The sequence below is a fragment of the Meles meles genome, chromosome 14, assembly GCF_922984935.1.
Source record: "Meles meles chromosome 14, mMelMel3.1 paternal haplotype, whole genome shotgun sequence".
Taxonomy (NCBI): domain Eukaryota; kingdom Metazoa; phylum Chordata; class Mammalia; order Carnivora; family Mustelidae; genus Meles; species Meles meles.
Window position 1 is genome coordinate 83248894 of NC_060079.1, and position 25301 is coordinate 83274194.

Genomic DNA, 25301 nt, shown 5'->3' on the forward strand with positions numbered 1-25301 from the left:
CTAGTCCTTCTGCTTCTCCTGACTCATGCCCTACGGGAAAAGGGGACGGCGTCGCAGATACCTTACTAGGAAGAATAGTATTACCTGTGTTTGAGCGTAGCAAATGCTCCTCCGTTTAATGGCAGGCCCTCGTGTAGTGACGTGATCTACGATTTATTTTAAAAGAGTATCTCGTCACGGGAATGACAAAGCACACAATGGGCAGAATAACGTTATTCCTTCTAAGGGAGTCCCCGTTTCTCACTCAGTATGCTGCTCACCTTTGTACAGATGCTCTATAGAGTTTAATGATTTTTCCTCCTATTTCTTCATGAGGTTATTATCTGATGCTAAGAAAGAAGATGATATTATTCTTTTTTATAGAAGTCGTACCTAAATGTGGGTCTGAATTTATCACAGGAGAATTGGTGTAACATTATCCAATGATTTTCTGGAATTCCTTACGTACCCCGCTACCGCGAGGGAATGGAGGTCTCGGCAGGTAAGTTTCCAGACCCAGGAAACGTTTTTTACACTTTTAAGATATATAGGACTAAATTATTATGTGGGTTCCTTTACAGCCAGGCTGTAAAAGGCAGAAATTGATGAAAGGATGGCAGTTCAACAGCAAGTCGGTGGGCAAGACCGACTCCAACTTCCCCTCCAGTGTTCACGCTAGGACAGGCCTCTCTTCGATGTGTCTCTTCTGCCAGATGTGTGTTTGCTTGCGGTGATCATTCATTCCACTCAGCTGCATCTGAGCTTCCGTTCCACACTCTCACACAGACGCTCACATCCACACACGTGCACACTCACACAGAGGCACACACTCACACAGACGGGCACTCACACACGTGTGCACACTCACACAGACGGGCACACTCACACGTAGGCACACTCACTCACACACAGCCACAAGCAGACATGCACACACACAACTTCACAGACTTCAGGCCGTCAGTCAGGCTGAAATGTTCAAATAATGACTGTAGGACAATATTTTCAGTTTCTCATGTGGGAGGCTGGTGACATCCTGGCACTAGCCCAGGGGAGGTGTCGTCCCCGGGAAGAAAGCTACTGTACTTCCTTCCAACATTGCAGAGGAGGTGGGTGGTTTACGGAGTATGCTTTGGAATTAGATGAGGTTTAAAATCTTGTTCTGATGTCCCCTCTGTGTCACCCTGGCCATCTACCTAACCCGCCGAAACGTCGGCGTCATCACACATAATCCGTAAGGGCAGCGATTCCCACCAGACAGGGCTAGGGACACAATTACACCCCTGAAAAAGCCATGTGAGGGACGGGAGGATCTGGGGGGACAAATACTGGTGTAGGGACAAAGGACAAAGGACAGTTGACTCTTCATGATGGTCTAGACAAGCTTGAGTTGTGCTGCTCCTAAGGGAAACTCAGGGTTAGGTTCCTGCGAGGCTCTGGCCACCGTTTTCTCATCAGCGGATCAATGCATAGCTTTGATGTATGTGTTTTTCTCTTTAAAGATGCCTTATTTTGTGTAGTATTGATCCATTAACACTGAATTCAGGGCCAACAGCCCTGCAGCTCTTGCCTGCAGAAACTCAGTTGCCACCTGTGTTTTCCCCAGTAGACAGCTCTTCAGCACGACAGCTGGACCATTGCGCAGCAGTGAAATCACACACAGAAATGTGAAAAACGTGGCACTAAGTAGACTGCAAAAGGTAGGCTCGTTCACGCTATGAGAGCTGAAACAGGAAGCAAAGGGCCCTCTGCTTGGCCTCCACTGGGAACATGCACCATGAGCAACTCAAACGTTCGGCCGTGTCTGCTAATGACCACAAGAGCTCTGCGGGTGTAGAGTTGGGGGTCACCAAAAAACCTAGTGTATAGGCTAATTTGCAAATACAGAGTCTGTGGACGAGGGGGACTTACTGTACCTGACTCTCAAGCCATGGTCTCCAACAGGTGAAGGTCATGAAAGCCTGGGAATGGCCATAATGCAGTTGAAAAAGCTTGTTTCCATTTATAAAAATGGGCAATCAGGAAGGCCTGTGGACGCACAGAATCAGAGTCTAAGTTCCCAAGGGTCAATGACCCTCAGTCCGTTGGGAACGGTGAAGACACACCATTTCAGCAGGATCCACCTAATTTTCGTGGAGCATCTCCTTGTAAATGGCAAGGAAAGTGACAGTTTCGGATCACTTTGTCCATTATTCTGGAAATACTAATTAAATGTAGGCATTTGCAGGGTTTCTACTCATTTAGGACGTGCTACAGCAGCCAACAGGATAAACAGAACAACTACCCTTATTGCACTTTAAGTATAGTCCATATTCTATATTAGTGTCCCGAGGGCTGGGGCTCCGGAACAACCCAGGATAGCGGTCCAGGCCCTGGTGAGTCAAGAGTCAGTGGTTCTCAGAGGGAGGGGCCGTGACACCCTGTCCTGTCCATGCTGTGTGGGCAGGCGGTATGCACCATAGGGAAATGCCGGGCAGCGAGATGGGGACTTTCCCAGGCTCTGGACTCCAAAGCATCTTATCTCTGCTTATTATATGATACTGCCCCCTTGGGCTCTCTGATGCTAGTTCTTAGAGGTGCCTCAGTGGATGCCGGACCAAGATGGAAAGAAGGTTTGACAGGGCTGGTGCGGTATCCTGCTCTGAGACAGTGAAATTTAACTCTTCTCTTGAGTCTTTAAAATCCTGATTGTTTGTATCCAAGATAGAACGGCCCAGCTTAGCAGCCGTTGGCATCAAACAACCCAGCGCTTTCACGTGCAGTAAGCTGAGGCCAGCTTACAGGGGCTGTGTCCTCGACAGTCTGATGTGGACTGAAAGACACGGAGAGCAGAGTTCTGCTTGTTCCTGCAGGAAAGCCACCGTGGGGTGTGGATAAAGGACTCAAACCACACAATGTGAGTCACAGTGGGAAGACTTGGGGAGTGTGCTCCGAAAGACTGAAGAAGATGAATTAATTGGAAATATTCCATTGATTGCCGCATGAGAAAACAATTCATCGGCATTTCTTTCTGGGTGGAAGGAAAAGGGGACTCGTGGCTGTGCTCAGCGGATCTCACCAGGGTGGCCGGCTTCAGAGGCGACAACTTCCCACCCTGCAAGGATCAGACGAGAACCACGCCAACGGTCTCGGCTTAGTCTTCCAAGATAACGCCTCGGAGTTTCCGGACTCCAAGTGAGGTCTGTCCGTCACCAAAGTAAGAGAAATGGCTATGGTGTCTCTCTGAGGCTGGGCAAGCCCTCTCCTTTTCTGCGAGATCCTACGGATACATGGGAGAAGGCAGCTGTTTCTTGCAGAGGCGATGGGCCACAGGTGGGACGAGAAGCTCCTGAATGGGAGTGTCAGGCCGCAGGGCAGTGTCAAGGTCATGGGTCAGAATTGCGGATAGCTGCCCCGTGGCACCCACACATGTCACAGGAGAGGAGCAGCGTCCCAGCGTGACTTTTAAATATCAGCATATGGAGGAGTCAACAAGAAAAAATTAATGAATTATGTTTCATTTTCACTTGTTTATATTTTACCTCTGTTGCCTTCTTCAAAGAGATTTCATAAATTAAGTCAATTGTTTTATTTGGATACAGGTGGCATGGGGGGGGGAAATAATCTTGACAGAAGTAGTCTTAGGGGCACCTGGGTGGCTCAGTGGGTTAAGCCTCTGCCTTCGGCTCAGGTCATGGTCTCAGGGTTCAAGGATCAAGTCCCGTATCGGGTTCTCTGCTCGGCAGGGAACCTGCTTCCCCTCTCTCTCTCTGCCTGCCTCTCTGCCTACTTGTGATCTCTGTTTGTCAAATAAATAAATAAAATCTTAAAAAAAAAAAAAAGAAATAGTCTTGTAGATGTGGCAGTGACAGGACTCCTCAGGCCATGACTTTTTAGTGATGCTCAATGTCAAACATAGACCTTTCCTTTTAAAATATGCATTCAATCCTAATTTGTGAAGGAAGATTCCAAGTATACAGTCCTGCCCTTTTTCCATCCAGGTCTCTGACCATAAGTCCTGGTAGATGCAAGGAAAACGGGGGTACAGATTTTGACTATCAAAATTACAAAAAGGAAAAAAAGCTATGCAACCTTTGACAAGAGTAGACCTTGAGCCAGGAATTAGCAACCCTGAGACTTCGTGGGAGGACAGATTGCCAGCCAGTAGCAGAAACACTAAAAATGGTGTATATCCTATCCAGCGAGTACGTTCAGAAAACGAACAAGAGCGTTCACAAAGACTTAGCTCTGCCGGTGGCGTGGAACATGAAGAAACTGGACACCACATCCAAGAGGGGTGGTGTATCCATTTGTTGCCATTAAAAGTCATGTTGCGTTCATTTAGTAACCAAAAAAAAAAAAGGACTATTTTCTGTATCCATTTGTTGCCATTAAAAGTCATGTTGTATTTAGTAATAACAACAACAAAAAAAAAGACTATTTTCAGGAAAATAAATTAAATAATAAAACAGTATACTTCTTATTATAAAAGAACACATATCCATATGTGTATATGTGTGGATAGAAAAAGAAAAGAAATATACATAAAATGATCAAAAGGTTTTATTAGGGGAAATTCGTATGATACACCGAGCAGAGAGACTAATAGGATACGTTTCACTGACCCTTAGCTCAGCCGGGCCTGTTCCATTTATTTACATCCCCGGTTCTACTTCCCCACCCCTGCGGACACCAGCCGGTTATTTCAGACCACGTCGCTTGTGGATATTTTACTATAAATGGCTGAGAACTGATGACCTGAAAAATCAAATAATAGCGATATGACTTTTATATAAAAATAGAAATAGTAACTTATTTATACTAAGTGTCAATATTTTAATGTCCCCAATTATCTGTCTTCTTAAATCAGAATCCAAGACAAAACACACACCTCAAAGACTGACTATGTCTTTTAAGATGCTTAACTTTTAGGTTATTTATCGCTTTTGTTTGTTTGTTTGTTGCAATTTACTTATTAAAAATCCGGCAGGGTGCCTGGGTGGCTCAGTGGATTAAGCCGCTGCCTTCGGCTCAGGTCATGATCTCGGGGTCCTGGGATCGAGCCCCGCATCGGGCTCTCTGCTCCGCAGGGAGCCTGTTTCTCCCTCTCTCTCTGCCTGCCCTTCTGCCTACTTGTGATCTCTCTCTCTGTCAAATAAATAAATAAAATCTTTAAAAAAAAAAATCCTGCAGAGTGCAATCCTCGATATCCTCTAAGGTGTTTTCCTGCCGCCTGTATTTGTTAGAAACCGACGGCACCTGCGATGTCAACTAATAATGTTAACCTTTATTCCACTGGGAGTGGTAAATGGTGATATTCTGAAGATGTCATTAATTTTCTCAGCCAAAAGCAGAATACCTCCATAAAATGAAACTTCCCTTATCAATCCTCTGATCACTGTGTTCACTTAGGAAAAGCAGAATAAATGCTGGCGTTTCCCCCTTTACTCAAGCTTTCCCCAAAAGTTAGCTGTTTCTCTAGCATCTTTTAAATAAGCAAGAAGGCCGGTGAGGCTTTTTAAACATCATGTGAACCAGGAGACTGGAACACGTGATGTGTTTCAATGCCATTACTATTACCGATGCGTATCTTGTCCATTGGCCAATGGGGATGATTTCGGGTGGACCCCATCCTTCCTGCATTAACAGTGATCTCTGATAGCTGCCCTGCTGTCCCTGGCGACCCCCTCCCCGCCACGGTGCCAGGTGGCACCTGACCGCAACCACCAGGGGCTCTCAGCCCAGCTGTCCCACTGCGTCCTCCCCCGCTGACCCACAGAATTTCTGAATCCCAGAAACCGAGGTGTTCACATGATTGTCATGAGTTTCAACTCATTCAGTCTTTGGACAGGAATAATCAGTAATTCTGGGCTTTTAACCAAATAAATACGATTAACCAAACCAAATTTAACCAATAAATAACCAAATGGAACCCATTAAACACACGTGTGTGTCTGAGACACCTATGTCTGTAGGTACAGAGAGAAAGTAGTACAAGATCAAGAGGACAGCAGCAGAATGTCTCTGTCTACACCGTATTTTGTAGATTTAATTGGGAACTATGCAAATGTGTTACATAATTATACGTGATTTTACGAAGCAGTACCTGAACCCTAAAACACAGCGGGGTAGATGAGCACGTGCATTGGGGAGATGACAGACACAGCCACACAGAAAAGAGTTATCTCAACGACTTCTAGAGCAGTAATTTCACTGGGGCTTCTCAGTGCAGAAATGCAAGGACGGAAAGAACCAACCACTAAAAACAATACATGAAAACGTGAAGCTCTGTCCAAAATCATCTGGTTACTAACAATGCTGCTATCATTTTATGGACAAGAATTACGACATAATGTCCAGTAAAGCAAATAAGTAATTATGTCATCTTCTTGAAAGATCAAAACTGACATCACATCAAAGAAAAACACATATAAAAATCCAAGAAGTCTGCTTGTTGCCTGGAACCCTAGAACCGCATCTTCCACATGAAATTCACGAATCCTGACTCTGGAGCTGCCGCTTGGGGGGTGACGTCCGTTCCCCAGCGCACCGCACAAAGGAGAAGCGGAGGAGTGGGGGAGCCAGAAGACACTCGCCCTGGCTCTGGAGTGCGCTCGAGGGACGAGGGTCCTGTCCTTCTCCTTCAGCGTTCTAGAGTGACCGTGGTGGGGATGAATGGGAACATGTGTGTGGCCGGGCTGGGGGCATGAGGAGCACCGGGAGAGGGAGAGCAAGGTGGAGGGAGGGAAGGGCAGGAGGGGAGGAAAAACAACATGTGAGAAAGAAAAATGGACAAAGTCCTATATAATTGGCTCTTTTTTGACTCGTATCAACCTGAAGCACTTAATTGCATGAAGGGACACGCGTCATCACACATGTACGGTTCTGTCCACATCTCAGAGCTGCAAATACTTTTGAGAGAGCAGGAGCCATTCTCATCCTCCTCCCAGAGACTCGGCTGAGGCTCAGCCGACACCTGCCCGTGATAACACACCTGCGAGGCTCTAAGGTGTCTGATGGCTGGACACGGGCCCTGGGGATGCATCCAGCTCGACCTTCCGTGGTGGCCCTTCAGCCCTCAGGTTACATGCCTAAATAATCCCTCGTGATTTCAGTTCCTATTTTAACAAAGCATGACATCAGCTCCCGCCTTGAAATGAAACATGAGACTTTCTAGAACCTTCCACTCTTAGGATTGGTTTGTGTTCACAATCCCTTTGCTGCCCAGGGTTGACCCTCGTATGAGCTGGGTGCCACGGGCTCCCTCTACCACGGGGCCGAATCCCAGGGCCGCCTTCTCCGGGGTGACCGATGCTCTCTGTGGACTCACGTGAGTCAGGGGGTCACCAGGCTCGTCATTTCCCAATAACCCGAGTGGAGAAGCTGATGTTTTCTACCATCGACCTACCCAGGATTTGAGGGGCAGCGAGCACGGTGGCTGAAAGGCAGCGTTATGCCCAGGCCTGAGGGTTATCACAGCTCCTGTTCCGAAGAGTCGGGATGTACCAGGCCCAATCCCGTGTTCAGCATCTTGAGAATCTGAGTCCGGCACCAAGGAACCGTAGCAGCAAACAGACGCAGATCTGGGATACGTGTTCTGAGCAGGGAGCAACGCCCAGCCTCGCTCACCAGGTTGTTTTCTATTACCTTCCGGAACCTTCGGCGATTGTCCCCTAGGTCTCTGAACAGATTTCTGTGGGACTGGCTGAAATGTGCCTGTCTCTGGAGAAGGGGGAGGGTTCCAGATGGTAACAGGAGGAGAGCCGCCAGAGGGGCCGAGTGCCAGAGATGGGGAAAACGTGAGCTCGCTCGCGGCCCCAGATCCCCCCCACGCAACCTCCACATTCCACAGACCCGACCTGGGGCCGCCTGGTGCCAGAAGATCACCTGAGAACTTTATTGGTCTCTTAGTGCGAATACTTCAGAGGTAACCGAGGAAGCTTGTGGCCCCGTTACAATACCCTCTTCTCTGATGAAAGACCTGTTCACGCCATCTTGGGCAGAGCCAGGCCTCTCCATATCCTATTTTTGAAAAGATAGGTGGACCTACTCCAGCTTGTTTCCTGGACTGGGGCTTCGATGATCTTTGTTACTGTTGAGTAAATATGACTTCTTTCCCTGACTATGCAAACACCGTTTAGTATTCACAACATTCTGGGACACCCTTTCTGAACCCCACGCTTGGACTTTCTAGAACCTTCCATTCTCATGAAATAGACATTAAAGATTACTTTTCCAGCCAAATGAATACCTGTAGCATATGTCCTAGCATCTTGTGAGATCTGGAAAGAGAAAGTAGTGTAATAATTAGCATTGCAAAAATTCCTATTCTCGTTCCTATTTATTAAGCAAATGTTCTTGGAAAGGCCCTTAAATTATAATTTATATGTTGCATATACATACGTATATTCTTGGAACTTTACTCAGATTTTTTTCTGCGTGATTTTTAATGCCTTAAAGTGCTTACATTTGCATTCAGCCACTCTTCTGAAGATTAATAGAACCAGCAAAAATAATCAAATTATGAACAATTTAAAAATAGGATTTTGAACATACATGCCCATTTTTTTTTCCTTTTCATCTTTCGCAGCTATCGTTTGGCCCGAAGCCTCAAAGAGTTGAGGAAAGGGAAACAAAATCTAAATTACAAAACAGTTTATATCTTAGATTTTTATCTCTTCTTTGTCCCTGTAGAATATAGACTCTGTTCTGGGCTACCCTGCCTCCGCGGTAGCACCCATGGCCAAGGGCAGCCTCTGCCGGCCTCTGCAGAAGGAAGGAGCAGGGACGCCCTGCTTCCCAAGGGATGCCACCAGTCCCCATGGGACTGCCATCGGTGGGATAAGGAGCTCTGCCGGACAGAGCAGACAAGCGTCTTTACTGGAGCATTCACACTGAGCGAGATCTTGCTTCTGCCTTTAGTCCTCGAGGAGCCTGCCCTGTCTCAGTGAGCAAGAATGCCAGTGTCCTGGAGCCTCTGTTTGATGATGAATAATCGCACAGGGAGCGCAGTCATTCTGAACCCACACAGGACGGTATCACATCCAGGCCGGGCTCGCTCTAAGGGGGATCTCGGAGCCAACTCCATCAGTGCAGCCTGGAGAGAGAGTCCAGAGTTCCCTAAAAAGCGGTAAGTCAGAATCCGTGGGGATGAGAACTGCATTGTAACACATCCTCCTCATTCTGAAGCCACTGGACAACAGCTCCACGTAACACAGCAGCGTGAGCTTACGCTCCTAGAGCACAAGGAAAGTACGGTGCAAGGACACCGCGGTGCAAGGGGCGGGGTTGACACCGCAGCCGCAGCAATCGTGGTGTGGACACGGGTTCTGTGACTTCGCACCCACTCCTGATCATCGGGGCAAGCCGGCCAGTGATGGTGGAAAGCTTTTCTGCTGTAAAACCAGGTGCCAAAGACCCTGGCGTGGGGACTGGCACGTTAGCGGTTCTCCGTAGCATGGTGTCCCTCTGATCGTATGCGGATCGTATGTTTTCTCTCTGATGGCCGATTCTCTTCTCGCCTCGGAACCCAAAGAGCTGCACGGGGAAGAAGTGGGAAACAACGGCACAGGGAGGAAGCGAAGGCATCAGGGCATCGAAAGTTCCGACTTGGAAGGAGAGTGGTGGGGTTGGCCGCAGCCTCCTCCAATGTCTCATGACCCACCATTACCTGCACCACTTGAACTGGGCTGAGAACAGCCCCACTGACGTTCCAGGGCACGTGCATGCCTGGTCCGGCACGAGTCCTTCAGCTCGCTAGTTGCTATCCAAAATCAACCTGTAGCACCCCCTCCTTCCTGGAGCATGCTTCTCTGTGCTCTCCACAACGCTGCGTCTCCCTGCCTTTCCTTCTGCTTCTCTGGGGCTCCTTCTTCCTCTGTGGTCCACATCCCAAGTGTGGGAGCTCCTGGATCCTGAACTCTGTGCTCTGTTCTCTGTACGCTTTCAAGGCTGCCAACGACAGCCCATGGGGTCTAAACTCCCATCTGCACACAGATGCCTTGGAACTTCCAGTCTTTACCCATGGCTCAACTCTGGGTCACAGACCTGTGTTTCGCACTCGAGGTCCTTACTTGGCTGAACAATGTCTTACCCTCTCTACACCTCACCCCCATCTTGGTCCTTCTCTGCTGTTTCTTGCTGGTGAATGGTCCTTCCACCTTCCATCTGCCCATCCCCCAGGCCTTTGTTTTCAATACATGTCACACCTACCCTTCAAGCTCAGTGGTTACCTTCCAAATCTCAGCACCCTCTCCCCATCTCGCTCTGCCCATCTCCAACCCCACCTGCCTGGTCCAGGCTGCAGGCATTGCTCATCCGGATTACTGCCATGGTCTCCTAATTACTTCTCCACGCTCCTTGTCCTCACACCATAGTCATAAACAGCTTTAGAAAAAGACTAACTTGGCTGTGTCCTCCTTCCCTTAGAGAACGCAAGTCTTGAGTTCAAGCCCACTCTGGCTTGGGGGCCGCTGGACCTGGTTGACGGAGCCCTGCTCCTCCCTCTTCTTCACCGGATTCCAGATCTTCAGGTCACCTGCTCCCTCCCACGTGCGGCACCTGGACAGATGTTCCCTCCTCCCACATCCATCTCTTCCTCTATTTGACTAGCCAATCCTTCACACATCTTTAAGTCTCCAATCAAGGATCGCCGCCTGAGCGTGGCCTTCATTAACCACAAGGCAAAGCCAGACTCCCCATTGCATAGCTTCCTCGCACCCTGTGACTGCATTTTCTTCCTTCTTCCCAGAGTTGGCGCATTCGTGTTTATTCTTGTGGATATATGACTTACGTCTGTCTTTCCAAGGAGACCAGCAGCTCCACAAAGATAGGCACCAAGGCTAAGGATCAAGGCAAACCAACCCACCTCCCGCTGGTTCTCAGCGAAGCTTCAGGAACGCAGGACAAAGGCAGGAGCCCACAGCGCAGAGTCCATCTTCACAATCCCCAGGATCTGGCCCCGTCTGTCTTTCTTCTTCCAGCTCCCCAGGGTCGCTCACAGGGATGCCTCACGTCTGCCAGGATCTCCTCCCCTCACGCAGAAAGTGAGCAGAGAGGTGATGGCGGGGAAGCCTGGGGTGCAGGCGTGCAGTGGGCTGCGGCGATGAGGAGGGGTGGCCCGACCCGCCGTTGCCGCCATCACGGCTGCTGTCACGGCCCGAAGTCGCCTCTGTTCCTCAAAGATATCTATCCTTAAGTTTCATTTTTCATTCTTTGCTTGTTTCATCTTGACATCAAGAATGAGCAGAAGATCTGCAAAGAAGACATCCAGATGGCCAACAGACACATGAAAAAGTGCTCCATGACACTCGGCATCAGGGAAATACAAATCAAAACCACAATGAGATATCACCTCACACCAGTCAGAATGGCTAAAATTAACAAGTCAGGAAACGACAGATGCTGGCGAGGATGCAGAGAAAGGGGAACCCTCCTCCACTGTTGGTGGGAATGCAAGCTGGTGCAGCCACTCTGGAAAACAGCATGGAGGTTCCTCAAAATGTTGAAAATAGAACTACCCTATGACCCAGCAATTGCACTACTGGGTATTTACCCTAAAGATACAAACGCAGTGATCCGAAGGGGCACGTGTACCCGAATGTTTATAGCAGCAATGTCTACAATAGCCAAACTATGGAAAGAACCTAGATGTCCATCAACAGATGAATGGATACAGAAGATGTGGTATATATACACAATGGAATACTATGCAGCCATCAAAAGAAATGAAATCTTGCCATTTGTGATGACGTGGATGGAACTAGAGGGTATCATGTTTAGTGAAATAAGTCAATCGGAGAAAGACAACTATCATATGATCTCCCTGATATGAGGACGTGGAGATGAAACATGGGGGGTTAGGGGGATAGGAGAAGAATAAATGAAACAAGATGGGATTGGGAGGGAGACAAACCATAAATGACTCTTAATCTCACAAAACAAACTGGGGGTAGCGGGGGGGAAGTGGGGTTGAGAGAGGGGGAGGGGGTTATGGACATTGGGGAGGGTATGTGCTATTGTGAGTGCTGTGAAGTGTGAAAACCTGGCGATTCACAGACCTGTACCCCTGGGGATAAAAATACATTATATGTTTATTAAAAAAAAAAATTTGGAAGGGGAGGCGAACCATAAGAGACTATGGACTTTGAAAAACAACCTGAGGGTTTTGAAGGGTCAGGGGTGGGAGGTTGGGGGAACAAGTGGTGGGCAATAGGGAGGGCACATTTTGCATGGAGCACTGGGTGTTGTGCAAAAACAATGAATACTGTTACGCTGAAAAAATAAATAAATAAATAATTTTAAAAAAATAAAATACATATATGTATTTGTAAATAAAAAAAAAAGAAAGAAAGAAAAGAAAAAAAATAGGTCTGGTCCAGAATGAAACAATTTTTTTTTGTTTTTATTTTGGGGTTTCTTGCAAGTGTCCATATATACTTTACTCACACAAAGTATTGTCTTCTTCTTCATATGTTGAGGAAGAAGTTGTCTCATATGTTGAGACAACTTGAGTCTCTGTGTTTAAGCAAAAGTATGTGGTCAGGCCATCTGCACTGCACCTCAAGACCACCCAACTGAGGACATTCTTCCAAGGGACACTCAGGCTTTGGCAGAGCTGGGCTTTTTGTTTTAATAAGTAAATAAGTAAATATTCAATAATAAGTAATAAGTAAAAATGTATACTAAGTTTTACTATAAAACTTATGCCAGTAACACAAAAACAGACACATAGATCAATGGAACAGAATAGAGAGCCCAGAAATAGACCCTCAACTCTATGGTCAACTAATCTTCGACAAAGCAGGAAAGAATATCCAATGGAAAAAAGACAGCCTCTTCAATAAATGGTGCTGGGAAAATTGGACAGCCACATGCAGAAAAATGAAATTGGACCACTTCCTTACACCACACACGAAAATAGACTCCAAATGGATGAAGGACCTCAATATGAGAAAGGAATCCATCAAAATTCTTGAGGAGAACACAGGCAGCAACCTCTTCGACCTCAGCTGCAGCAACATCTTCCTAGGAACATCGGCAAAGGCAAGGGAAGCAAGGGCAAAAATGAACTATTGGGATTTCATCAAGATCAAAAGATTTTGCACAGCAAAGGAAACAGTTAACAAACCAAAAGACAACTGACAGAATGGGAGAAGATATTTGCAAACGACATATCAGATAAAGGGCTAGTATCCAAAATCTATAAGGAACTTAGCAACCTCAACACCCAAAGAACAAACAATCCAATCAAGAAATGGGCAGAGGACATGAACAGACATTTCTGCAAAGAAGACATCCAGATGGCCAACAGACACATGAAAAAGTGCTCCATGTCACTCGGCATCAGGGAAATACAAATCAAAACCACAATGAGATACCACCTCACACCAGTCAGAATGGCTAAAATTAACAAGTCAGGAAATGAGAGATGCTGGCGAGGATGCGGAGAAAGGGGAACCCTCCTCCACTGTTGGTGGGAATGCAAGCTGGTGCAACCACTCTGGAAAACAGCATGGAGGTTCCTCAAAATGTTGAAAATAGAACTACCCTATGACCCAGCAATTGCACTACTGGGTATTTACCCTAAAGATACAAACGCAGTGATCCGAAAGGGCACGTGTACCCGAATGTTTATAGCAGCAATGTCTACAATAGCCAAACTATGGAAAGAACCTAGATGTCCATCAACAGATGAATGGATAAAGAAGATGGGGTATATATACACAATGGAATACTATGCAGCCATCAAAAGAAATGAAATCTTGCCATTTGCGACGACGTGGATGGAACTAGAGGGTATCATGCTTAGTGAAATAAGTCAATCGGAGAAAGACAACTATCATATGATCTCCCTGATATGAGGACATGGAGAAGCAACATGGGGGGGTAGGGGGATAGGAGAAGAGTAAATGAAACAAGATGGGATTGGGAGGGAGACAAACCATAAATGACTCTTAATCTCACAAAACAAACTGGGGGTTGCTGGGGGGAGGTGGGGTTGGGAGAGGGGGAGGGGGTTATGGACATTGGGGAGGGTATGTGCTATCGTGAGTGCTGTGAAGTGTGTAAACCTGGCGATTCACAGACCTGTACCCCTGGGGATAAAAATACATTATATGTTTATTTAAAAAAAGGATGAATACCCAACTTTTGTAGCAACATGGACGGGACTGCGGGTGATTGTGCTGAGTGAAATAAGTCAAGCAGAGGGAGTCAAGTATCATATGGTTTCACTTATTTGTGGAGCATAACAAATGACATGGAGGACATTGGGAGATGGAGGGGAGAAGGAAGTTGGGGGAAATTGGAAGGGGAGGCAAACCATGAGAAACTATGGACTCTGAGAAACAACCTGGGGGTTTTGAAGGGGTGGGGGTGGGAGGTTGGGGGAACTAGGTGGTGGGTAGTAGAGAGGGCACGTATTGCATAGAGTACTGGGTGTTGTGCAAAAACCATGAATACTGTTACGCTGAAAAAATAAATTAATTAATTTAAAAAAAAAAGAATGAGCGGAAGAAATTTCTTTCGCTTTTTTTTTATTTTCAAGAAGAGTTTGTAAATGTTCATAACTGCATTTTCTCCAGAAATCTGGGAGAATTTACCTATAAATTTGCATAGGGCTGTTGTTTTCTCTGAGGAAAGATTTTTAAATACTTATTCAATTTGTCTGATGCTTATGAGGTTGTTCGAGCCTTCTAATTAGAATAGAGAGAGTCTCAGATTTTTCAAACACCAATTTCAGTGTATTTCTAGGAATTTGTCCATTTTGGTTAGATTTTCACAATTAAAAAATTTTTTAAATCTCTACTTGGGCTCCCCTCTGAGGCCCTATTGTTGACCATTCCTGCCCCCCCCGCCCCGCCCCCCTTGATCTTGATCAATCTCGTGGGAGGTTTACTCGCCCTTGTTTCTGAGAACCAGTTTTTGAGCTTGTGGACCCTGCCTATTCCATGTTTTTTTTTTTTTTAAAGATTTTATTTATTTATTTGACAGACAGAGATCACAAGTAGGCAGAGAGGCAGACAGAGAGAGAGGAGGAAGCAGGCTCCCTGCTGAGCAGAGAGCCCGACCCGGGGCTCGATCCCAGGATCCTGGGATCATGACCCGAGCTGAAGGCAGAGGCTTCAACCCACTGAGCCACCCAGGCGCCCCCTATTCCGTGTTTTTGACCTTGTGGACCCTGCCTATTCCATGTCCTTCTTCTCACCTTTACCTTGTCCTTCCGTCTACTTTATAGACTTCTGTTGCTTTGCTTTTCCTAAATCCGTGCATGGCAAGCTGAGCTCACTGCCCTCTCATCCGTCTTCTGCTCTGACAGCGTCGTGGACTCCCCTGGGACCCACCGGGCCGCCCCACACCCCGCCTGCACAACACCTGCGGATCTCATCCTTGCTCACTCTCGTCCTCCGTTTGCATTCTGGCTTCTCTTTCATGGATGCTTGACCTGTGAACTACACGTTTGAAAAGTCTCTCGGTAGAATCCATTTCCTCCTCGCTTCTGTGACTTAGGAGCCGGGGGCACGGTAATCCGGGAATGGGGTGGCTTGTTCCTACTCTGGAACGGACGGAGGCTTCTGCTTCGCCACACACGGTGACTGAGATTCGTGCGAGCGTTCTTGGTCCGAGCGAGAACAACGGTGTCCTCAAACTGTTGAGCAGTTTTCATGACTGGCCGTGGCCTCCAGCGTGTCAGTCATGTTGCTGGGAGCTCCCTGAGCTGCGGGTTTCCCCCCGACCCAGTGGGCGCTCACCCGGTCCCGCGGGCGCCTCCCCGTTGGCCGGCGCCGCTGTTCTCGTCTCCCCGAACTCTGTCCGTTGTCTGTGTTCATATGGGCCGCTCTCCCATCACAGCCATAAATAGTTCAAATTTGCACGCCCTCCCGAGCAGCTCAAACTTAAATTAAGATATAACGACCCTCTCCATCTTTAATAATGGTTTTTGCCTTTTAGCCTTGTTTTCTGATATTAATATGACTCTGTCTGATTTCCTTTGGCGGTTATCTGCCTGGCGCCCAGGTTTCGGCTAATAACCTGAGCAATTCTGATGTTCTTGTGCTTTAGGCTTATCTCTTGCTAAGGGCATATAATTTGATTCTTAAAATCCCATCTGGAAATTTCTGTCTTGTACTTCCCAAATGTATTCTTTGTGATTACTAATATCCTTGGATTTATTTCCACCACTGCACTGTATGATTTCTAGTTAGTCTTCTGCTTTCTGTATCACTTTATTTTTCTCTTTTCACTTATGTTTCATGTATATGACAGAATATTTTATTTATTATATCTATAATTTATATGTATTATAGATTTCCATTTAAAATAGCACACCTAATGTTAACTCAGTGTATGTACTGTTCTCACGAGCGAGACAAAGACCTGGGGTCTCTCCTAGCACCCTCCGTGGGGCTCACCTGCTACTGTTGGCCATCGGATCTTAGTATTGATTTTATCACGATAAATTAGACATTTCAGTTATCGTCCTGTAAGCCAGCGTTGACTAACCTTTCCCGCCTGCTCCCAGGCCACTTGCTCGCACACTATTTTGGGAGTGATTTGATTCTCTCTAAAGCTGTTCTTGCCAAGGCTCCTTTAGGAAGTATCTGGGGCTATAAAATCTTTCCGTTTTCAGTTTCCTAAAGAATCTCCTTATTTCACTCTTGATCTTGAGAGATAATTTTATCATGTATAGGAATCTAGACTGACATTCATTTTTCTCATTCTTTTAAGGACATAGTTCTACTTTCTTCTGATTTCATAAATTTTAATCACTTCTGAAAAATTCTCAGTTATCAGCTTTTCTTGATTCTCTCCCTCATATTCCATTTTCTTGGTCATTTTACATTTCAAATCTGATCCTTACAGTGCGTGAAGACTTACAGAACGGAAACAGGTCACTTGGGGTTTTGTAGAGACTTGTTTCCTTACTGTGCGGTGATTTCTTTTTTATCGTGAGCCAGGGCTTGGCCAAGTGTAACGTACAGAAATCCGTAGGGAACAGAATTGAGGATTATTTGCTTCCGAGGAGATTTGCCCTACAATATACTGGATGTCACCTGCCTGGAGAAGGTTCATAGGGTGCCTCAGCCTGAAGGTTCCCTGAACAGAGGGTTATTACCATTAAACTCCAGACCCACAGGACCCCGAGCTCATGACCCCGTATTCTTTTTTTTTTTTTTTTTTTTTTTTTTATGACCCCGTATTCTGAGAGGACACTGTTTCCTTTGGAAAAGAACGGAGTTAGTGGTGTTTTTTCAGGGTTTTCTTGCAAGCAGGCAATCAGGAATTTCTCACCACCATTTCTCTGAACTTCCAGTTGCTTCTATCCTAGCTCTGTGTAGCGGCTTGAATTCAATGAGGCTGCTTTGTAAACACACTCAAAGCCCAGTCTCTTCCCACTAAAGGGCCCCATTAACCACCAGAACTAGGGTGCCACTACGGGCATTTGTCCCCAAACTTTGTCACAGTGACTGCTATGCTTACCCTTACTCAGCTCTCGTCTCTTTTTACTCAGAATTTTTTCCAGCCCTTAAAGAGTTCTGGGGTGTGTGTGCGCACGCGCACGTGAGGGCACGAGGGCATATGCGCAGTGAGTAACAGGTTTTTTTTTCATAACTTATTCAGGACAAGGATATTCTAGAAAACCTGCTCTTCTATAAAAGAGGGGTTTTGACAGTTGGATTCCCTTAAGTTTCTAGTTTCTGCAGAATGTCTGAAGCCCGGTTAGGACTAGATACGACGGCACGTCTGTCTTTAAAGCAGAGACTGGGTTCAGCTAATTGAGACATGTTTTCCCCTAATTTCCTCTCTGTCCCACCAGGGAAGAGATTCGGGTGAGTAAGAGTGACCCGTAATTCCCGCTCTGGCCAAGGACCTTCCGCTTCCTTCTATCTCATTGTTCACACGGACACAATCATTTCCATACCCAGGCCCTAACTCCAGTGTGTGTATTAAGCGTCCTTGGATACAAATGTGTCCTTGGAAGACGCACAGTGCCGATGTGATTTTAAACCACACAAATAATTCTGTGGTACAGATCCCGTTTTGCTTTTCCACCCAATGCTATGCTTTCAAGATCTCGCTTGCTTCACGCTCTGGCCTCAGAGGCAGCCATACGCTTTCATCGTGCTTACCTGTTCCCCAAGGGATGGGCACCTGGGTTTCTTCCAAACGCGCTTCCCACAAACCACACGGCGCACTTCTCCGATTCCTGACTCGCGGATGCTTGCCTCTGAGAAATACTGCGGGAAACTCTCCAGGGTGAGCGAAGCCGATTCCTCTCCCGATAACTGGTCGGGGGGCTCGCTTGATACTCTGCAGTTAGTGGAAGGAATAGGGCTCAGGACCGGACCAAGCACCAGTGGCGAAATGGTAAGAAACAAGAGTATGGCTGTATTTTGAGAGCGGACCTCTGAAGATTTTCTGGTGGAACCAATTTGGGGTGTGAGGGCAAAGGGGGGCAGGGAAACTCCAAGGAAACAAAGCAGAGTCCCCGGAGTTGTTGGCGCTGGGAAAGCTGTGTGAGAAGCAGGCGTGGGGAGGAAGGCGAGACCAGGAACGCAGCAGGAAACAGCCCAGGAGCTGAGTGAAGAGCCGGTGGAGTCGGCCACCCAGGAGACAAGAAGAACGTATGTCAGCGAGGGCTGTGCGATTGCTGAATGCGGTTTGCTGAACGCGTGTGGAAGGCCGCACGAGCGCGGGAAGACCGCGGACGACTGCAGCAGCAAGACGGAGCCCGCCGGTGGCTGGGGGAGGGGAGGCGTAGGGTGCCAAGATCGTAGGACTGGGTTCAAGTGGGAATGAGAGTGAATCTTGACCATGTTTTCAAGGATCCTTACTTTTAAAGCCACATCTACGGGCTTATAGATAGAGAGATCTCAGTGTTTTGTGTTATTTCCTAAGTGGGAACGCTTGTAACATGGGTGTGGTTTTAGATCCAGTCCAGGCAAGGGACCGCTCAGGGGCATGGGAAGGAGGAGGAGTGTCTGGGATGGTGTCCGGGAGATCCAGCGAACATGCAGGGGAGGGGGGGGGGTGGTGGCCTTAGCTGGGGGGCAGGAGGGTGACAGGTAGGAGGGCGGGGCATTTCATACGGATGTTTGCATGGGGAGAGAAGCAATTAGTGGAAGTCCGTTAACAGACTCGCTTAATCCCGGCAAGATGGAGAGGGAGAAGGGGACACCTGTTGGTTTTCAGGAGTGAAGGCAAAGTGAGAAGCAGTCATCGCGGTGAGTGAACCCTCGGTGAACCGCAGAAATACAGTACAAATGCAAGAAGCACCAAGGGCCCCTTGAGGTCCGTGACCTTTAACAAGAGACCGGAAGGATGGTCGGCTCTTCTCCACCAAACTTTAGGCTGAATTGAAGTGAGCAAGGACTAGGCAGAAAGTTCTAGTTTATCTGTGATTTTGACGAGTATCCTGAAGCAAGAAAGGGGCCAGGGGCTGAAATGTACTCCTGGGCTTGGTAGTTATGGTCAGCCAGGGAACTTACACAGGATAATGAGGACACAGGGGGTCTCTGTGGACAAAGGATGATGAAAATGAGGGCAGTGGCGAGTGGAGCCTGAGGACCACTTGGTGGTCAGGGAACCAAGGAGAGGGGTCTGGAAAGAGGGGAGATGGGGGTCCGGGTGTAGCAGGCACAAACTTGAGATGAAGGCGGAATGGCATTTGTTGGCAATGACAAAGCTTTGACCCTCAAGTCAAAGTCTATGGCAAGAGGGGCACGCGATCAGTGGTGGGTGTGTAAGACACCTCGACTCCTTTCATGGTCGGCGGGTGCCCTTGCCCTCAGCTCTCCTGACCTCCTGAACATTGGGGTCCCCTCGGGAGGACAAGAGCTGTTTTGAGACTTGAATAAAACTCAGTTTATTCAAACAATAATTTTTTCACCTGGGGAAGGCTTTGATTATTTTAATTTCTTCAGTGGTTACCTGTGTACTCCATTTCTCTATTAGTTCAGATCATTTTGACAGTTAGTGATTTTTTCCAGAAATTCACCCTTTCAACTAGTTTTATTCTTTCTCTTTTTACATCAGTTGTCTTGCTATTATTTCTCTTTTTTCTTTCAATATTATTTTTAAATGTTCTTTTGCCAGGGCTTATTTTTTTAACTAACACTTCAGAGGAACAAATTTTGTTCATATTTACGTTATTGACTGTTTCTGAGTTTTATTGATTTTGTACATTTTTGTCCTCTTCCTACTTCCTTGTACTTGCTTTTATTTTTTTCTAACTTTTCGATTTGCAGGCTGATCTCTCCAGTTTTTCTGCTGTTGTTGTTGTTGTCGTCCTTTTTTTTGTCTAATAAATGTGATCACAGGTATAGGCCTCCTCGCGCACATTAACAATTTCCCACAAAAACTGGCGTGCTGTGCGCCACTGTGACTCACGTGTAACCGTTCCCCAGATTCATTCCCTGTTTGCTTTAACACCAGGCTTATATAATATATTTTTGTTTGTTTCTTCATATATGGAATTTTGAAACTCTTCTTTTTTTTAACTGGGTTACAATGTTAATGAGTCGTGGGCAGAGAATTAGGCCAGAGGAAGTTGAGAATTCAGAGGTCGTATTTGTAGTGGAAGTCAGGGCCCCCACGATGCTTTCCCCACGCCCCGCCCCCCCGCCCCCATGTCCTCCAAAGCGTGTGTTCTGTCCGCCCAACCCTGTGTGGGCCCAGGGTTGCTGTTACCTACATTGTCAAATCAAGTGTCCCCTTTGGGTCCTTTGTAACGAGTTTGCCTTGAATTCTGCTTTGCCTACTGACAATATCAGTATCTTAAGTTTCCTCTTGGTTTCTGCGTGATAGTTTATCATTCTTCTATTCCTTCATTTTCAAAAATGTGGCATATATTTGTTTTCAGTGTCTCTTCATAAGAACTAATTCCTGGATCTGTTCATTTCTTTGCTTTTCCTTCACCCAGCGGATCTACGAAGGTCGTCTCAGGGTGCGCTTTACCCTCACGGACATCACTGATACCTGCTGCTTTGTTTTCTTTGCTGAATTCTATTTTTATTTATTTATTCTATTTATTTTTCTCCTTGTTATTTCTAACTTGATAGGTTTTCTCTGGTGGCTTGGAACATGCTTTATCTACCTTTAGACTTTCTATGTTTCTCCTTATTTGATGATGACCTATAATTTTGCTTGTCTTACCGATTTCTTCCGTAAATCAATTTCTACACCTCTCCCTGGAACAAGATGTTTCCCTTCTGAGCATGACCTTTCCTCTAACCATCCCTTAGCTGTCCCTCCAGCCACCTGGGCCTCCGATGGGCCCCAAACCAAGCCGCTATCACCTGTAGCTGGGGCTTAGGTTTCTGCCCGCGTGTGTCTCCCTCCTGTTGTTGCTACTGATGTTGTCTTGGGTTTGGTCCCAATTTCCTGAGAAGACAATAGAATGTACTACTTTATTTACGTACCCTTGCTGCTTGCACATCACAGTGTGCATGACTTCCCTCCTCTCCTTAGACGTTCACAGCCCAAGTGTGTTTTCAAAGAGGAATTAGCGTGCCAAACACCCCGCGGCCCTTTATACCAGGGAGTCCCTATTCAGGCTCATGGTTAGGTGAAGTTGTACTTGTATGGAACCAGCCTGACCCCGAGCCCCCCGCCTCCCCAGCTCTGACACCTGGAAATCCAACTGTGTGGCCTTCCTGTGTTCCGTTTGCCAGGCGAGTCTCACACCAGCCTCTCTTCTCAGCAGGTGCCATGTTATTCTCTCCGCCAATGTTCTCTGTTCTTCCTGTCCTCCGATGCCTTCAAACATATGCAGGTGTGGGTTTTCTCTCATCTACCCCGCTTGGTGCCCTACGTGTCCTTTCCACCTTGGCCCTTGGGTCTTTATTTAATATTGCGAGGTTTCCGTCATTGTCTAATAACGTATTTCATCTTCTCCATTCACGAATTTTTTTCCTCCTTATGCATCTACGTGAGAGTTTTGCTACATCAGCTTCTTTCCTCATTTCTCTTAACTTCGTTGTTTTAATTATTTCATTTTCCGGGGCACCTGGGTGGCTCAGTGGGTCGAGCCTCTGCCTTTGGCTCAGGTCATGATCCCAGGGTCCTGGGATCAAGCCTTGCATGAGGCTCTCTGCTCCGCAGGAAGCCTGCTTCCTCCCCACCCCCCTGCCTGCCTCTCTGCCTACTTGTAATTTCTGTCTGTCAAATAAATAAGCAAAATTTTTTAAATAATTATTTTTTATACAGAATATTTCCATTTGCTTTCCATGGTGATGACCTTTTCCCACCTTAGGCTTCCAGTATGTTTCCCTCATCCCCAGATTAGTCGACGGGCCCTGGACCTGGACTTGGGGGTCTCAATTGAACGCTGCCTCCTGTGCTGTGTGATTTTTAGCAAGATGCTAAACTGTTCTGGTCTTGGCTTTAAGACGGAGATATGCACTGACCTCACGGAGCTACCGGAGAGAGTAAAAGAGGTAAAAAGAGTGAGACAACTGCTTAGAACAGCTCTTGACATGGTTAGCTGCCCGATAAACGCAAGCAACTGTTATTTTAGGTTGTTACGTAAACTCCAGGACAGCTAACCAACCGCGCGGTCTTAGTTTCTGGTGTACAGTATAGTGACGACGCTTCCGAACATCATTCATCACGACAGGGGCGCTCCTTCCTCCCCATCCCCCGTCTAAGCCACCCCCTCCCACCTTCCCCTTTGGTGACTGTCAGTGCATTCGCTGTCTTTAAGGGTCTGTTTCTTGATTTGTCTCTCTCTTTTTTTAATCTCTTGGCTTCTTTGTTTTGTTTCTTAAATTCCACATAGGAGTGAGATCCTACGGTATTTGTCTTTCTCTGACTGTCTTATTCCACTCCGCATAATACACTCTAGCTCCATCTAGATCATTGCAAATGGCCAGACTTCACTCTCTGTACGGATGAGTAATATTCTGTTGTACGGACACACCGCCTCTTCTCTATCCATTCAATGGACACTTGGCACTTCCGTAATTTGGCTATTGTAAATAATGTTGCCATGAATATTGGAATGAGTGTATCCCTCTGAATTAGTGTTTTTGTAAAAAGATTTTATTTATTTGAGGGGGGGAAGTATAAGTGGTGGGAAGAGGCAGAGGGAGAGGGAGGGCAGACTCCCTGATGAGCAGGGAACCCCACATGGGACTCGATCCCAGGACCCTGAGATCATGACCTGAGCCAAAGGCAGACGCTTAACCAGCTCAGCCAGCCAGGCGCCCCTGAATGAGTGTCCTTGCATTCTTCGGGTAAGTACCCAGTAGTGCAATTGCTGGGTCATCGGGTAGCTCGATTTTTAACGTTCTGAGGACCCCCCATACCTGTTCCCCATGTGACTACACCAGTCCACATTCCCACCAACAGTGCAGGAGGGCTCCCCTTTCTCTGCATCTTCCCAATTATTCTTATTTTAAATTGACCTCTGTATCGTCCTCTAATTCTACTCTCCCTGCAAAAAGTTAGTCAGTCCCTGCTCCTTCCCCCACTAGATGCCAGAGGTCAGACACCTCTTGACTTTCTTCCATGAACACACGTCCGACGGACACACGATCAGCTTCGGAACCACCGGGGCTTGCTCAGCTCATGAGTTCCCATTTTCATTAAGTCTCTTACTTTTCTGCTAGGGCCCAGGCTGGATTCAGAGACAGTGTCTCAAGTCAATTACTCTTCTTTTCTTCTAAGGCATCTATCGATCTTTATTGTCCTGTGTCAACGATTGATCTGAGTAAAAAGAGGAAAGGGAGAATGTGGGATTCTGGAATCATGGGCCGGGAGGTGGCGCAGGATGGAATGGTGCAGATCTGGAACGGTGGGAAACGTTGCCGGCCTCAGCCTCCCCAGGTCTCCCACTTCCCTTCTCAGCTTCCTCTGCCCACCTTTGCCCTGAGGTGAACGTTCTCCCCGTGAGCACTTGCAGGACGGTCGCAGGAAAGGGGACCAGGGTGAGGAGACAGGAAGGGAAGATGAACACCCTCTTAGAGACAGCAGCACCCGAGTCCTCGTGCAGGGAGATGGCTTTGCGGGAAAGAAAGGCGCCCTCCCCGCGGGACGGCGAAGCTTATCCAGAGAGCGTGAGGGAGTCGGGGGTGTCGCTCTCGCAGACTCCAAGTGCAAGGGCACCTCCCAGCTGGGGCTGCGTATTCTCAGTCGTGCTTGTTGTCTCCCCATAATTATCAGTACCACTTTCTTTCGCTCCCCGGACACCGTCCTGCTTTGCACGACAAACTTTATCCCCACGCCGGTGGTGACTTCCCAAGCCATAAGGAAGAGCCCAGACCCCCTTAAACGTGCAGCCTTTCAAGACGGTGCTGTCCGGGTCCTGCAGCTACAGCAGCGAGCGGCCCAGACGCTGCCGTTTAGAAGACAAGAGCCGCTCATCAAACATGCCTGCAGAGGTCAAAAGCCCCAAACGGTCTCACCGGGCTCCAGTCGAGACACGGGCAGCGCTGGTTCCTTCTGGAGGCTCCAAGGAGAATCCCTTCCCTTGTCTTCCCAGCTTCTAGAGGCTGCCGTGTTCCTCAGCTCACGGCCCCCTCCCCCTCTTTGAAAGCCAGCAGTCGCTAGTGGGGGTTTCGCACATTGGACCCCTCCCTCCCTCTTCTGCTCCTCAGGACCCCTGCGATGAGAGTGGGCCCATTCAGATAATCCAAACTCACCTGCCCACCTGAAGATCCAGGATGTTCACGTGGCTTTGCTGCGTTGGGTCACCCATTCGCGGGTTCTGGGGATTGGGACGTGGGTTTTCATGCCGTGGAGAGAGGATGTCGTTCTGTCCAGCACAAGGAAGTGCAGAGACAACCAGCAGTGAGAACGAGGTCCACCTGCTTCTCTCAGAGACGAGGTTAGCAGAGTCCGGCGAGCAGGGCAAAGGCAGGCACGGAAGGCTCTGGTGAGCTGGTCCAGGGCTGGGGTGCAGGGAAGGGGGGCACATGTCTTTTCAAAGTCCTGGGGAAATAACATAGCGACGGCATCATCCGCAGCACAAACAAAGCCTTCCGTGGGGAACTGATGGCAGGGTAAGCGCGGGGCGGGGGCTCGGCGGGGAGCATCCAGAGCCCGGAACAGGCCCCGTGAGTCACCAGCACCCACTCCCGGTGCATGAATAAGCATGGAACACAGCGCTAGAAAAGGTTACACATGAATATTCAGGGGGTTATTATACTCGAGAAGGAGCTGAAAAAAATCAGTGCTTTACACTGCCAAGTGCTTTCCGCCCCAGTCCGGCTCAGAACGGCCTGGCTTTTCCCTCTTCTGCTGTGTTTCAGCCCGCACTCAACGTGTGGGAAACTGGTGCCCGGAGGCCCAGGCATCTGGGAGAGCCCGGGGGGCGGGGGAGAGGGAGGAAGAACACGGACTTC

General features: G+C 47.6%; 1 protein-coding gene across 1 annotated transcript; it reads right to left on the reverse strand.

Moving 5' to 3' along the window:
• LOC123956102 lies at nt 1-25052 on the reverse strand. The gene is made up of 5 exons (XM_046028335.1): nt 24600-25052; nt 18087-18267; nt 6462-6653; nt 3035-3070; nt 1-30 (listed from the first exon to the last, which is right to left on the reverse strand). The coding sequence occupies exons 1-5, from the start codon at nt 24872-24874 to the stop codon at nt 1-3; spliced, it is 714 nt and encodes a 237-aa protein (XP_045884291.1). The 5' UTR covers nt 24875-25052.
• Nucleotides 25053-25301: the final 249 nt, after the last annotated feature.

Excerpts from the sequence above, each read along its gene's own strand:
- LOC123956102 (XM_046028335.1), bottom strand. The coding sequence starts at position 24,874 with ATGTGCCCCCCTTCCCTGCACCCCAGCCCTGGACCAGCTCACCAGAGC. Across the intron at positions 18,268-24,599 it reads CTGGATCTTCAGGTGGGCAG|AGTATCAAGCGAGCCCCCCG; the intron begins GTGAGTTTGGAT and ends CACTAACTGCAG. Across the intron at positions 6,654-18,086 it reads GCCCATCCCTTGGGGAACAG|CCCGGCCACACACATGTTCC; the intron begins GTAAGCACGATG and ends TCATGCCCCCAG.